General features: G+C 35.9%; 1 protein-coding gene across 1 annotated transcript in view; it reads left to right on the forward strand.

Annotated features, from left to right (window-relative positions):
* The window catches only part of CSMD3 (CUB and Sushi multiple domains 3), a 609188-nt gene that overhangs the window by 455797 nt on the left and 136993 nt on the right, over window positions 1-16398 (forward strand). The window contains 1 exon segment of the mRNA XM_030493685.1: window positions 10390-10506. Coding sequence (XP_030349545.1) covers window positions 10390-10506 — 117 coding nt within the window.

The raw sequence follows: 16398 nt of genomic DNA on the forward strand, positions 1-16398 counted from the left end.
TATTAAACAGGGGTTTAACAAGACGCTTGATCTCATCCTGATCTCAATCAGGTTACTTTTTTAGTTTTATCAATAAATTACTAATTCAATAAACATTTATTTATATTAAAAAAATGTATAATATCTGATTATGGTTAATTAGTAGATATTTTGACATCTAAATGCCACAGGCTTTGATAATAAATAATTCCAGATGTGTAGCTCCACCCTGACCTTTAGAAATGGAAAGATGATATAGAATAAGATTTTGGGTTATGAAAAACAGGACTCTCACTTTACACGTTTTCTTTAATTTTCTCTTTAGTACTTTGACAATTTAAATAGGAGCACAGGATTTTGCTTTTACACTTTTGCACTCTACTTCCCAACTAAAACAGACATGGATTAAGTCAGCCAGGACAGAAGAGAAATACGTTTAATTTCAGCTAATTGCATTTGTTCAAAAAAATATAAGAAAAATCAATAAGAAAGCAATAATTTTGCAAATTGATGATATTTTGGCTATTTGGATAACAGCCAATATTATGAAGGTGCCATGAGCTGTGATCACATTCCACAGCAGAGAAAAATGTAGGATTTGACCTTCTGCCACATCTCAGTTCATATCAGAAAGTTCATTTCAGACTTTACATGCACTTGGCTAAAATGGATAAATTTGGTAAACTAATTTTAAGCAACACATGATTTCGGTATCAATGAAAACTATTTAGAACTTTTTAAAACTGTATGCATTACAGTTCATAAGGATAAAAGGAATATAATTGAAATTTATTAATCATTAGTCATTAAACTGAGACCAAACATTGTTTCTAAAGTTAGGCTAACCCAATTCTCCTTTGCATTTTTTCCCCCTGAATGTAAAAACGTACCTCATCTTCAGCTGTTTAAAATGAGGTACTCCTCATACCTTCAGGAAAACATTTAATTTTGTTTTAAAGATTTCAAGGAAAGGAAACTGAAGAAACAAAGTTATTTGGATTTGGTTTTAGTTTTGTTGGTTTTAGAGGTAAAAGCTGATGAACAGTTACATAAATTTACATAGAAATAATTTGTGCGATTAATTGCGTTTTTTCATCTGTACTTTATATATAAAATAACAAAAGCATTAGATGAAAGTTAGCTTTAGCCTCTGCTAAATTTTCTTTTGCTTTTTTATTGAAAAGAGGTACTGTCTTTTTGAAATTTCCTTCTTAAAATGCATCAAATTATCTTTCTCTGCTGAACTACACAGATTTTTAGTTTCTTGGTTCTCTCCTTATAAGGCATATTTTCTTAAACAAACATCTTTCTGAAAATTTCCAAACTTCCAGTTGTTTTTTGTTTTTTTGTGGTGGGGATTTTTTTTTTTTTTTTTGTTAATTAAAAGCTAGTATACTTTTTAAATTTTGGAAGAATTGCCTTTTAGGGGTTCTCCCATTTTGTACTTCTTTATTCATAACATATTTTGCTTTCTGACTTTTACCTTTCAACATGAAATACTATCCTGTGTTTCATCACATTCACATTTGCACACTGATATTCACAATGAAAGTATCTGTAATTTGGAAGTTTGGAAGAAATTTGTCTACCATTTTTATGTGTTAAGATTTCCTTTGCATGCTTTTTAAAAATTATTCTATTTCCCAGTGGTGATAAATCAGTTACTGTATTCGTTTTCTTGTTACCTATATATTAGTCTTGACTTAACCACTACAAGAAATCATTACAACTGAAAATCTCATCCTTTGGAGTAAAAAAGATAAATAGAGTGACATTATATCAGACTAGGAAAAAACACAATTATTTAATATATGTGCTTGTTTGGGCTGGGGTAGAGTTAATTTTCTCCATATTAGCTAGCATGGGACAATATTTTGGGTTTGTGCTGAAAACAGTGTTGATAACACAAGAATGTTTTAGTCACTGCTGAGCAGTGCTTACACAGAGTCAAGGCCTTTTCTGCTCCTCACGCCACCCCACCAGCAAGTAGAAGTTGGGAGGAGACGCAGCTGGTACAGCTGACCCCAACTGACCCACAGGATATTCCATACTGTACGACATCATGCTCACTAATAAACTTTGGGGAAGGTTGGGGGGTCGAGGGGGGTGGTGCTGGTCAGGGACTGGCTGGGCATTGGTTCATTGGTGGTGAGCAATTGTTCTCATTTGCATCACTCATCTTGGGTTTTATTTCTGTCTCTTTGTTATTTTCCTATTCATTACAATTTCTTTTCCCTTTCCGTTTCCTTTTCGCTTTCCCTTTCCCTTTTTTCTCTTTCCCTTTCCCTTTTTCTCTTCTCTTTTCCCTTTTGTTTTTTCTTTCCTTCTCATTATTAAATTATTCTTATCTCAACCCACAAGTTTTCTCACTTGTACCCTTCCAATTCTCTTCCTCCAGTCCTTCTGGGTGGCATGAGTGAGCAGCTGTGTGTTTCTTAGTCTGAAGTTAAACCATGACAATATATTAAATTCTAAAATCACACATCATGTCACCAAATTACTTTTGCTTAACCTACTCATTTAGACCAACTGAATAGTAGGTATCCTAGTCTGGATTTATGAAACAGTGGCCCATTAGATAAAAAGTCAGTATCCCATTATCAGTTCTTCAAGGTCTGTTTTTCCTCCTTTTACAGAGTTTATGCACTGTTATTCTTCATTTTTTTATTGTATTTGTAGCTGTGTAATCAAATTCATCTGCATGACATAAACCTATATTGTGTCATTCATTTTTAAGCAGTATTCCCCATTGATTTCACTGAGGAATGCTGCTTATAAATGGATGGTGCAATATATGGCACTTAAATCTGTAATTGCAATTAAATTCAACTGGATCTTAGCTTTAGGACCTAGAAAGTATTTAATCCTAAAGCAGTAATAGGAATTAAAAGCTTCGAGCTGCAGAAAAAAATACTTGGTTGGAAAAATACTCATCTCTTCAAAGGATGAAGAGATTTGAGATTGATTCTCATCCATACATAGTCCATTCTTCACAGTTCTTTTCCTGAAGTTTTTCCTTGTGGGTTCTTTAATTAAACTGCAAAGGCATGGTGGAATGGAAAACACATGAGCAATAAGCATATGGCAGGGTCTATTAACCCTGTACTGTTTTGCTGTAGCTATAGAAAAATTTTACTTTATAGTGGTAGTTCGTTGTAGATTACAAAGATCTGTGGTTCTGCTGTGTGATTTTGCCTCCGTGCAGTCATCATCTATGTTTCTTTTACTAACGTATGCTGAAATGTGAGTAAAGGTATCACTGCTGATGGTAATGCATTTTATATTGTATTCTCTATTTAGTAAAGCATTGCCATAAAGAGGTAGAATTTAGTTCTTTGACAAAGGTGCATGAATACCGATGATCAAGATGGGTAATCTTCCTGATAAAAAAGCTTACCAATTTAAGAAACAGAGTGGGTGATACTTCATTGTTACAATAGGGCTTTTTCAAGGGCTATCGGAAGTGCTATTTTATAAGACAAGATACCATTACAGCAAATTCAGCACACAGAGAAAAGGAACTTTTCCCACTAATGCTTAATAATGTTTCAAGGAAACAGTGAGCAATACGTCACCACACTGATTCTTATCACATTCTTACCACAATCAAGTCCCTTTCTCTTCCATTAGTGTTCCATTGCTGATTCTGGAAGGCAGGACGAGGACAGCATACTGAGTAGTATTTGTATATGTCAGACAATAAACTAAAGCAGAAATAAAGTGATACAGTATTTCAGTGTCTAAATGAACATTGTTAAAAATACTGGAATACTGTCAGAGAATTACATCAGACAATATAATTTGCCTTTTGAACTTTTTTTGTTGTTGTTGGTTTGTTGCTGTGTTTTATTTTGCAGTATTTTTTTCATTCCTAGAGAAATGGTGCTCAGCATTTGTTGCTTTTTTTGTGTTAAATAACACAGTTTACATTTGTAGGAGTGATGTGTCTGTTAGAATTCTTACTGTAGGTAGATCTTTCAATGAACAGCATAATAATGAGATGTTGATTTTTACAACCTTTCAGTTTTTAATGTTTAACTGTTTATTTGGAAATTAAATAAATCACTGCACTGTAAAACTGATTCAAAGGCAGTGAGATGTACATAGCTGAAATAAGCAGAAGTGAAAGTAAATGGGTAAAATTCTGGTGGAACTATTGTATCCAAACAAACGATTCCATACTAGATATTTTCCAGAGGCAAAAATATGTTTTATTTTTGTATTAAATTAATGTTTTTAATTCACTGTAGCTATAGTGTCATGTCCCTGGATTCATCTTTGATTTCTGAATAGTAATGTTTAGTGATGATCATGGTCAAATCTCCCATTCCTGAAACTTCTGGTATTTAAAGTGAGCATTTCCCAAAGGGTAAAAAAGGAAATACAGTCAGTGAGCTCTATGGGTTTACTAAAATATCAAATAAGCCTCTTTCTCCTTTCTGATACATTCAGGAAGGTCTTGGAGGACAGTCTTACTGCTGTAAGAACTAAATGCTTTACCGTCTAATGATCTATGAAGTTAAATATTTTCTTAGATTGCAAAGGTCAACTGTGTGCTTACATCTTGATTCAAATTACTTTATACTATTTGTTTTTGAGACCCAGGAATGTGAATCTTGTGAGGACAGAGAGTCATTATAGCAGCAGTTGGAAAACAATGGGAAAGACCATAAGGGAATAGGTAAACTAAGAAAGGGAAGAATGAAAAAGTCAAGAATGAGAATACCAAGTGAAAGAACATACTGTGAAATAATACATACATTTTTGTTGTTGCTATAAATTGAACTTTACATATGTCAGAGTGACAAATAGTTCACCTCTAGGTCCAATTTGTACTGAGCACATTGTAGCATAGGCTGCAGGCAATTCTGTTGGGAGACTTTGCACCTAAGACAGCCCTGCTGGAAATCTCACTTCCAGCCTTGTACTGTGTCTCTTGTCCAGTTATGTGGCCAGATAATGTGCCCGCTATATAACCAGTGCAGATGTGTGTTGCTTTCATGGGATTCAATGTGTGGAAAAATGTTTAGATGTTTCAGGAGATATGTCATATAGCCATTTTAATTAATATCAATTATAAAAGAAAATTGCATTGTCTCCATCTTCTAGAGACATTGAAATAGTTTTAATCAGACTTTAGTATTAATGAGAACTCACAGATTATTGAAGGTACCAAATTTTATTTTCTTTTTTTTTTTTAATTTGCAAAAATTGCTGGGTTTAATCACTTCTGGAAATCTATGTGCCTTTGTCAATGACATTATTTTGTGTGATTTTTTTCCTTTTTTCCCCCACCAGCTGTGAAAATACTACCTTTCAAATATTGTGAAATATTTTTGCTAGATGTATATATAGTTAAATAATAATTCTACCTCAGAGAAATCAAGAACTAGTACCAGTAGAACTAGTACAAAGTGCTAGTACTAGTACTTTGAAAATGTAATAGTTTTCTTAAATTCTTGTGTACTACACAAACATATTTAGTTTCTCTGTTTTCATAGCTTTAAAAAATGCTGTGGTAACATCACTGATATTACAGTATGTTATGGTATTAAACAGTGTTACAATGTCAATAAAACATCAACAGCATTGTAGTGTATCAAAAGTCACTTTAGATACAGAACTGTTAATATCAATCTGCAGTGTAAGACATTGCACTGAAGTAAATAAAGACTTGTAAAATTTGCAGTAAATTTTATTTTTATTTGAAAAATCATGCATGTTAAATGAATTTATGGAAAAATGTATGATTTTTACAAGAAATCCTTGGGGTATTTTCAATTTTGTTCTGTTTTAAGCATATAAGTGGTTTTGTAAAATCACAAAAACCTTGCTTACTTGCATAACTTGTAGGAATAAAAAAGAATAGAGATATAAAAAGTCCATATACTTTATATGTAATGGTCCACTATATGCTGAGAACTAAATATGTAACTATTAAGCATTGCTATTGTGTGCTATTACTACAAATGTTATTAAAAATTAAGGGTGAAATTCTGTCCCTTTTGGTGTCAATGGCATTGGCTTCAGTGAAATTGTGTGGAAGACAACTTCCTCTTTCAAGCAATAGAGGAGCCGACGAGGAGAGGTGCCGTGCTGGACCTTGTGCTCACCAACAGGGAGGGACTGGTTGGAAATGTAATGCTCCAGGGCAGCCTTGGCTCTAGTGATCACGAGATGGTTGAGTTTGAGATCCTCAGGACAGTGAGAAGAGCATGCAGCAAGCTCACTGCCCTGGACTTCAAGAAAGCAGACTTTGGCCTCTTCAGGAACCTCCTTAGTAAGGATTCATGGGATACAGTCCTAGAGGGCAGGGGGGCCCAAGACTGCTGGTCGGTATTCAAGGATCACCTGCTACGTGCTCAAGAGTGTTGCATCCCGATTAGAAGAAAGTGCAGCAGGAGGGCCAGGAGACCTCCCTGGATGGACAAGGAGCTGCTGAGGAAACTTAGAGGGGAAAAAAGAAGTTTATAGAAGGTGGAAGCGAGGACAGCTGGCCTGGGAAGAATATAGGAGCATTGCCCGAGAAGCTAGGGACCAGGTTAGGAAAGCTAAGGCCCAGCTAGAATTAAGTTTGGCAAGGGATGTAAAAGAGAACAGGAAAGGATTCTATAGATACGTAGCAAATAAAAGACAGACTAGGGACAATGTAGGCCCTCTCCAGAAGCTATCAGGAGAACTGGCTACCATGGATTTGGAGAAGGCTGAGGTTCTTAATGACTTCTTTGCCTCAGTCTTCACCAGCAAATGCTCTGACCACACCATGAAAGTCTTGGAAAGCAGTTGCAGGGACTGTGAGAACGAAGACCTTAGGCCCACTGTAGGAGAGGATCAGGTTCGAGACCATCTTAAGAACCTGAACGTGCACAAGTCCATGGGACCTGATGAAATTCATCCACGGGTCCTGAAGGAGCTGGCGAATGAAGTTGCTAAACCACTGTCCGTCATATTCGAAAAATCCTGGCAGTCAGGTGAGGTTCCCCATGACTGGAAGAAGGGTAATATAACCCCCATTTTCAAGAAGGGGAAGGTGGAAGACCCGGGGAACTACAGACCAGTCAGTCTCACCTCTGTGCCTGGCAAAATCTTGGAGCAGTTTCTCCTGGAAAACATGCTAAGGCACATGAAAAACAACGAGGTGGTTGGTGACAGCCAACATGGCTTCACTAAGGGGAAATCGTGCCTGACCAATTTGGTGGCCTTCTATGATGGAGCCACTGAACTGATGGACAGGGGCAGAGCAGTTGACGTCATCTACCTGGACTTGTGCAAAGCGTTCGACACTGTCCCGCACGACATCCTTGTCTCTAAATTGGAGAGACATCAATTTGATAGATGGACCACTCGGTGGATGAAAAACTGGCTCGATGGCCGCACGCAAAGAGTTGTGGTAAATGGCTCGATGTCCAGTTGGAAACCTGTAACGAGTGGTGTCCCTCAGGGATCGGTGTTGGGACCGGTCCTGTTCAACATCTTTGTCGGTGACATGAACAGTGGGATTGAGTGCGCCCTCAGCAAGTTTGCCGACGACACCAAGCTGTGTGGTTCGGTTGATACACTGGAGGGAAGGGATGCCATCCAGAGGGACCTTGACACGCTTGTGAGGTGGGCCGATGCCAACCTTATCAAGTTTAACCAAGCCAGGTGTAAGGTCCTACACCTGGGTCAGGGCAATCCCAGGCACTGCTACAGGTTGGGCAGAGAAGAGATTCAGAGCAGCCCTGCAGAAAAGGACTTGGGGGTGTTGGTTGACGAGAAGCTTAACATGAGCTGGCTTCAGTGTGCGCTTGCAGCCCAGAAAGCCAACCGTATCCTGGGCTGCATCAAAAGAAGCGTGACCAGCAGGTCGAAGGAGGTGATCCTGCCTCTCTACTCTGCTCTTGTGAGACCTCACTTGGAGTACTGCGTACAGTTCTGGTGTCCTCAACATAAAAAGGACATGGAGCTGTTGGAGTGAGTCCAGAGGAGGGCCAGAAGGATGATAAGAGGGCTGGAGCACCTCCCGTATGAAGACAGGCTGAGAGAGTTGGGGCTTTTCAGCCTGGAGAAGAGAAGGCTGCGTGGTGACCTCATAGCAGCCTTCCAGTATCTGAAGGGGGCCTATAAGGATGCTGGGGAGGGACTCTTCCTTAGGGACTGTAGTGGTAGGCCAAGGGGTAATGGGTTCAAACTTAAACAGAGGAAGTTTAGATTAGATTCAAGGAAGAAGTTCTTTCCAGTGAGGGTGGTGAAGCACTGGAATGGGTTGCCCAGGGAGGTTGTGAACACCTGGCGGTGTTCAAGGCCAGGTTGGACAGAGCCTTGGACCACGTGGTTTAGGGCAAGGTGTCCCTGCCCATGGCAGCGGGGTTGGAACTAGATGATCTTAAGGTCCTTTCCAACCCTTACGATTCTATGATTCTATGATTCTAAATCCTAATTTTACCCTGAATTTGAATATTATTTTATAACTTCTGATTAGGGAAGTATAAAAATTATAGGAGTGCTGGAGTGGGACAGTATTATTGGTCTTTATTACAGTAACTCATTTATTCAATTCACAAACAGTAAAAAAGGAAATGGGATTAGGGAGAATTAATAAGCTTTTTGGCAATCTTGCTTCTCTAGTTTTGGTGCTTTTGTAGCTTAAATTTTACATATTCTCTTCTGTTTCATCCAAAATCTGGAATAGATGTCTTGAGTACTTACAAGCTTGTACATAGATCTGTTTTCAGAAAAAATACCACATTCAGTTAAGAGTTTCTAGTTTGTGTTTTGCAAATAACTCAAGTCAAATAAGTCCCTGGGTGTGAGGCTCAGCCAAGACTCTGTTGCTTCTTGGCGAAAAGTAACAATTATTTTATTACCTAAATACATTTTCACGAGAAAGCATGAATTTCTCATATCTCACATGATGGTAGATTGTGGGAAGATTATTCTTTCAGCCATAGAGAGCAATATTCCATGTACGTATGCTAGTCTTCATGCTTACTTCATATCCCAGAGTGGTGCCTATCAGCAAAGCTGTACTGAGTATCACCAAGACTATGTTCTGTTCTGGGTCCTGACCGATATGCTCATCTCTGATATGTGTGCCACATGTACGACATGCACACACACAGTGTGCAAGCAAAAGTCAAGATCCTTCTGTTGACCTATTTCAAATACCATGACTTTCACGCTAGCCCATTAAATCATTTACAAATTGTATATGCAGACTGGAGCAGTGGGTACCATCTGCTCCTCTTTCAGGTACACAGACTGTCAAACTGCACCTACACCATGCTGAAAGGAACCCATGTTAATGCAAATTACAGAAATCCATGCTCAAAGCGATCAGGCATTAAGTTGCTAGCATTGAAAGGTGTGTTCTTTTCATGGTATACTCTACCATACATTTTGTGTGAATTAACTTAAAGTTGCCTGAAAACACGTGATTTGTGGCTACACTAATAAATAGCTTGTGTTTAGTATGACAAGTAATGAGATAAAACGTTCTGAAATAATAGTAAGAAAACCATATTTTTTGTTGTTTAATATAATTCAAAATATAGTAATGTTTTGAGAGCATACCGGAAAACCCAGGTTTTTTTGGTGTTTAGCAAATGAAACATTGAGTAATACTTATTTTAAAAAGTCACTTAGGTCTTAACAGAGGAAACAAATTTGTTAAAGAGACATATTATCACTAAACTCAGTTAAAAATGTTTTATGGTCCAAGGTGGTTAGAAGAAATATTCTAAAAAGATGCCATAATCTTGGCAGTAAACTACTAAATTACAAAGTCTGTATGAGAAGCAGGTAAAAGACATAGGAAAACACTGAACACTTACGACATCTGAATGCACCTGAATATCTCACAAAGAAAAATAAGAAAAAACAGTTTCTAGCTTAAAAGTTTTGAATAATGCCAAGTGTTAACTTCTATTGTTAACCTTAGAAGCACACATCGTTGTAGTAAATAGCATTGTTATTTATTTTCCATTTTATCTAAAGTATTATATTTATTAATGGTAGAATAAACATCATGCTTGTATGATAGAGTGTTTGCTCATAACTTTATATAATGTTATAAATAATTGAGATATGAAGCACATCATTCTCAGTCAAGCAATCCTAACTTTCTTATTTCAGTACTTCCGTACATTATTGTCCTGGGTTCAGCTATAGCAGTCATTTTTCTCCTTCTTAGTATTTGTATTATGTATCTATTAGCATGCCTAGAATTTACTAGTGTGCGGAAGGGTGTCATCAATTCTTGTTTGACACATGAGAAAGTTGTGCATACTTAGTACTTCACAAGGTATACAAATTTAATCTAGTGTAGAAGTGTAATAAAATTTACTGTAATAGCATATACCAACATACAAACTTAAGCTGATTTTTTTTCTAATATTATATTATTCAAAACTGATTATCTTCACTTTCTAGCACCCTGTGGAAGCCGGTCAACAGGCTCTGAAGGCACTGTATTGTCACCAAACTACCCCAAGAATTATAGTGTTGGTCACAACTGTGTTTATTCTATCACTGTTCCTAAGGAATTTGGTGAGTAGATTTGCTCTCATTCGTATTTTTTTGTTGCTTGGATACTTTCAACAATTCTGGATGATTTGTATAATTGTCTTTATACTAAACATACCAATATGAAAAAGCTCCTTTAAATTGATATTTCTGTTTATACTTTTTACCATTTTTGTAGTGCACTATTTTCTCAAAATTCTTACATTTACCATTATCTTTTGAAATTACTGTTAATTTATTTTTGTCTCATTCGGGCAACCAACATGTAACTTAGCATATTGCAGTGATGCTAGTCAAATATACTAGTGGTACCAGTTAAGGTTTCTTTTCACCCAAGATCATGTGCCAACACTCTTGAAAGTGTAGTGTAGCTCCAGTAGGTCCACATAAGCAGGTGAAGGAACATTTGCCTTAACTGTTTGGTATTGCTCTCGTAGTCCTTGGCTTTTCTGCATCATGAGGCAATGGCATAGTCGTTCCTGAGGAATTAAAGTAGAACAGCATGCATCTATCAGGTTTTTGTAGATTCCCAGGCCCTCCATCAAACCTTCACTGCCATCCTAGCATTTTTTCTGATGACTAGATGGATCATATAAAATGTCTTCTGTCCCATGCAAAGACAGGGCTTTTACAGCACCATTTTATCTCCCTGGATTTATGAATTATTTTATCTCACTTTATTATTAAACAATGCCTATAATGACAGCCGATAGTTTGTTGTTCAGTTTGACTCTTTTGTAAGCAGTATGCCACATAGTGAATATCATTTATTCTTTAAATATCTGTGCTTCAGATTTGTGCTTGAATAAGTAGGACTTTATTCTGACCCACTGCTCACATTTCAGTTTGTCAAATAACAGGTGCCTGGGGATGGGGATGGGTATATATTAATCTTCCTTCATGTTGATTCTGCAAACATTTTATCCAAATTAAAGACAATGCTTGAACTGCTGTATATCCATCTGCCATACTCAGGATGACTGAACTCCCCTGACATCCAATTAATTTCTTCCTATGTATACCATAGAGATGCATAGGCTACTACCAAATAGGTTTTTAAAAGTATTGTCTCCTAAGCCATAGGAATCTGTGCTTAGTCCTCTACAACATTCAGAAAAGATGAAACACTTTTGGACAATTATTGATTTGTTTCTAGCTGTTACAAGCATATGCTTTTGACCTAGCTAATTTGTTTTAGATAAACTGGAAAGATTATGTCCTCCCATTTGTATCATATCTGATACTTTATGACACAGGTGTCAACGTTTAAGGAATTAAAATCAACTACAGTAGAGGATTTAAAATGTTACTGCTCTGTACTTCGTATCTTTGGCATTCTGAATGGAAAAGTAATTTTGTGATTTCTGGAAATAAAGACAGAATTCCCAAAATAAGACATGAAGACAGGGAAAAATCCCACTGTTCTGCGTAGTTACTTGGAATAAGTTGACAAATACTCATTTTCTTTACACACTAAGCATGTTAAGAACAGTATTGAAGAAATCTATTTGTCCCTTTCATATTGCTTATACAAAGTAAAAAAAAAAAAAAAAAAAAAATTGTGGAAAATGCTGATAAGAAGAAGGAAGGTCATGGTTTAGATATGATTAACTCTGCCATACCATACCAGGATTCAGTGACGTATTAGGGATATAATTATGACAAAGCATCTGTCATTTCTCTCGAGCAATTTGTCTGTCCTACCTCAGGGTGGACCTTTACTCTCTTTCTTGTGTTTAAGCAGCATATTTTGATAGCTACGCTAGGTACCTGCAGAATATATCATGGAAGTATTTAATTCACTTTTGTGAATACAGAAAACAGGAATGCTTGTGTGTTGAAAGAGAAAGGTAAAAATCATACCTGGTAATGAGAAATACTTGTGTGTTGAAAAAGAAAGGTAAAAAACAGTATACCATTCAAAGGAGGATAACATGACAAATTGAATAGGTCAAAACAAGTATTTCCATTTTAGCTGCTTTCAAAAGTTCAAATTTTAAAATATGAATCTTTGTTTGAATTACACATTGACGGGTTTTGCTTTTTTTTTTTTGCCTTTTTTTTTTTTGAAAGATATTAATATGGTTTTTTTTCTGACCCATGCTCTTTCTCTAATCTATCATTAGTAAGATTATTACACTAACAACCATTAAGAAAGTCAAAGTAATACTGACAATCTACTTAACCTGTGTTTTCTAAACTCAAGATAATTATTTGTCTGTCTGAAATTTTAAATATTTGTGTAATGAATGTGTTTTATATAACAGCTTTCATCTCTATTTCATCACAATGTATTCGAGTACAATTACAGAGAAGGATAGCCATAAATTTTTAATGCTGAGCTCTTTTTAAGATCAGTTTTAGAAATTACTTGCTTTAACTCTATTATTTTGGGTCCTGATGGAAGACATTGCATTGAGAAAAGAGTCTTTCCTTGCAGTGCTTGATATGGCTTGTGGAGGGATCACTCACTGACAAGATGGTCTCCAAAAATGCTGGCCTGTATGAATACAGACACCAGATTTCATCTTGAATTCACTTGCTAATGTGCATCATGACACAGTCAGAGAATATGCACAAAAGAGTTGAAACAAGCTTTTTAGGGAATGGAGGGGAACTCCAGCAAATCTGCTGACATGAGATAATTTAAAGTAATTTCCCTACAGAAAATAGCAAAAAAATGCTTTCACAATCTTTCCTGTGGCTCCAACTTTCAATGTGAAATACAGCATTCAAGTACTCGGTGAATGCAACCTCTTCAGGAACTATTTTGGCATCCAATACGGTATATGAGATTTTGTAATAGAGCACAGAATTTAAAAAAAAAAAAAAAGCTAAATGGAATAGCATATTCAGTATGCGGAAGGGAACTCATTGGCCTACATTAGGTTTTGGTGGAGTGAAAAGAAAAGCTATTTCATGGGCAGCTTTTCAGGTTCTCAAGCCCCAAATTCTGTGGAAAAATCATTGCAGCGTGGACTTTTTTTCAATGTTTCATTATTCTGTCATGCAGAATCACAGTTGCAATATTTCATACCATGACAGGTTTAAGCTAGAAGATAAATGATGCACAAAAGCACACAGTATGCCACCAGCAAAACCTTCTGTAAACATGGAAGAGTCATCTTCTTTGACACTCTCCCACTGATATTTATAAATGGTGTAATGATTGCTCAATGCCGAAATCCAGCACTGTTTGCAATTAAATCATAGATGTTTAAGATTGTATTTTGTTTTCCTGTTGCCCATGAATTAATGTGTATGCTCTGCTCTGCATACTGGCATTGCCTATACTTCTATTTAAGTTAGTATTTTTAACAGCAAAATTAATGTCATATCAGCTTGCTTCAGAAAATGGCTTTTTTTTTAAAGCAGAAAGATTGACCATATACAGTAAGACATGTAAGCATGGTTTATGAGCTACGCTATCAGAAAATTAAGTATCAATTCTAAGAGGCCATCAAAAATACGAAATTTAAATCAGAGCTCTTTTTTCTTACAAAGAAGCTAAAAAACATGTATATCATTGGGAAAATGTCTAGTTTCCATGGAGACTGTACATTTGCTATACATTTACAATAAGATATAATATTTACAAGCACTTTATTGACAAGGATGACATCCTGGGACAAGATTTCTTAACATTTTGGCAATGAAGGTAGACCCAGTCTCCTTACTATAAACAGGGTAGTTAAAATCCACTGTTCTCTTTAATTCCTAAGTAACTGCCTTGTATTCACAGACACGTTTCTATCATATAGATATACCATTTTCATTTTTTCTTTGTGTTTTTTTCTTGAATATCTGTGTTATGCAGTAGCCCTCAATTATTGTAAATAAGGGGCAGAAGAAACAAAGAGAGCCAAACAGCAGAGTTTTGGTGGTGGTGCTATATTATTATTATTATTGTTGTTATTATTATTATTGTCCTTGAAAAAGTAGAAAGTAATTTTTTTGGAACTGTTGGAAGGTACATGTAAACTTTTATTCTGCCAGTGTAGACACAAATTGAGCAAACAATGTTGTCAACATGTGTTTTGTGTTAAACAGCTCACTGCATCTAGAACTGTTAGACAGCTTAAAAGCTATGTCACACTAGAGTTATTTCAGTACTGATTGATTTTATTTCAAACTCAGTTTACATTTAGGAAGAAAAAAAGATAGGCAAGGACAGATCATAAGTAGCAGAATGTGTCAAATGATGACCTCGTATCAAGAAGTAATAAGAACCAAATGGTATTTATGATAATACTTAGCAGCCTTGCAGTAAAACATTTACTTTTCATAACTTGGATCCAGCATCACTGCTGTGTACATCTTACTTTCATTTAAGAAATTTGGCAGACATATATGGACTGACATTTTTAAAATGTGGAGGATTTAACTCTCCATCTTAAATTAAAATGGATGGAAATGTCTGGCTGACCATCTAGCTTTAGTGTTTTTAACCATGAACTAAGCAATTATTGAAGTAACCAACGCTTTGCTGAATAGGAGGTAGAGATGATAGAGGATGATCTGAAATATCAAAATGCTAACATAGCCAGGAATCTTACTCCTTTTCCTACCCTCTTTTCATACAAACAATGACTTCTAAGTCAGTGTGACTGCAGTGTCCAAATAATGATTACTTGTCGGCAAAATTGAGTGAAACCACAAAGACTGCTCCAAATGCTTGTATGCCCAACTGTATAAAGTCTTAAAGACACTAATTTCAGGGGAAAGGGACAACAATCCAGTTGTACTATGTATTTTATAAAAAGTAAGTCAGCCCACCTTTCCTTCCTGAAAAGAGAATGCCTTCAAAGGCACATGAAGTGACCATTATTTATTTGTGCATTTTGAAAAATACTTTTTTTTTTTTCCAGTTAATTTAAAAAAACTGTATTTTTTTAAGACAAAATCTTCAACTTTTTCTGTGTGTGTTTCCAAGAATTTGGCATAAAGACAGAAAAGCTGACTGTATCACAAGACACTTCATTTAAATATGAAAATCTTTTTAAAAAGGTGAATCACTTAATCCAGAAATTTAATGACATTCAATTTAGTTTAGCATGACAACTAGTTATGAGTATGGTACTTCGGTTTTCTGGTATAGCATTTCTAATTCAAGGCCAAGTTTATGTCATTCAGATGCTGCCTATATAATTTAAAGAAGTACCAGACAGTCATTTCACATCACTTTCCACTTACCTATGAATGTCCCAGGTTTATGAGAGGAAGGTTTTATATATACAAACTCACAGCAGGGGAATATTTAATTCACTGGTTCAGTGCTTAACACGCTTGCCAAGTGAGCAGAAGCCAATAAAAAAGTTACCATAGGGTGACTTTTAAAGATCAATCTACTCAATGTATTTTTTAAATAAAATTTGAAGCATATCATGTGAACTGTTTCATGAAGTAACTATCTTAGTTGCTTCATATGATTTGAAGTCACTTTTTCAATGCTGCTTTTAGATTTTTTCAATAAAAATGATTAGTTTTGGCTCAAATATTAATGATGATTTTGAATATAAGAATTACCAATTTAACACAGACCACTAAATAGCTCAAGCTATTGAGTTTGACTGTAAAGATATGGCAACAGTATAGCTGTCCTTTTAACAGCCTAATAACAAAGTGGAATGATGATAAGACTACATCTGTGGTCTTTGAAGAAATTCATGGCTTTGCAAAAAGTAAAATAATTTGACTGTAAAGCCACTGAATTCATGAAAGATTTTTTTCTTTTTTACTGAGTAGTGTGACTGCAGCTGCTCCGAATATATCTTCATTAGACCTTGTTCACGAAAAAGGCTGTTAGTAAAATAGATGAAATTAGCCTGGGTTCCTGATTCTGAATGACAGAGGACAGACTACATTACATTTGTCACTTACATGCTTTCCAATATGTGTTATTATCCTGAGGAGGAG

Source organism: Strigops habroptila, chromosome 1 (genome assembly GCF_004027225.2).
Source record: "Strigops habroptila isolate Jane chromosome 1, bStrHab1.2.pri, whole genome shotgun sequence".
NCBI lineage: Eukaryota > Metazoa > Chordata > Aves > Psittaciformes > Psittacidae > Strigops > Strigops habroptila.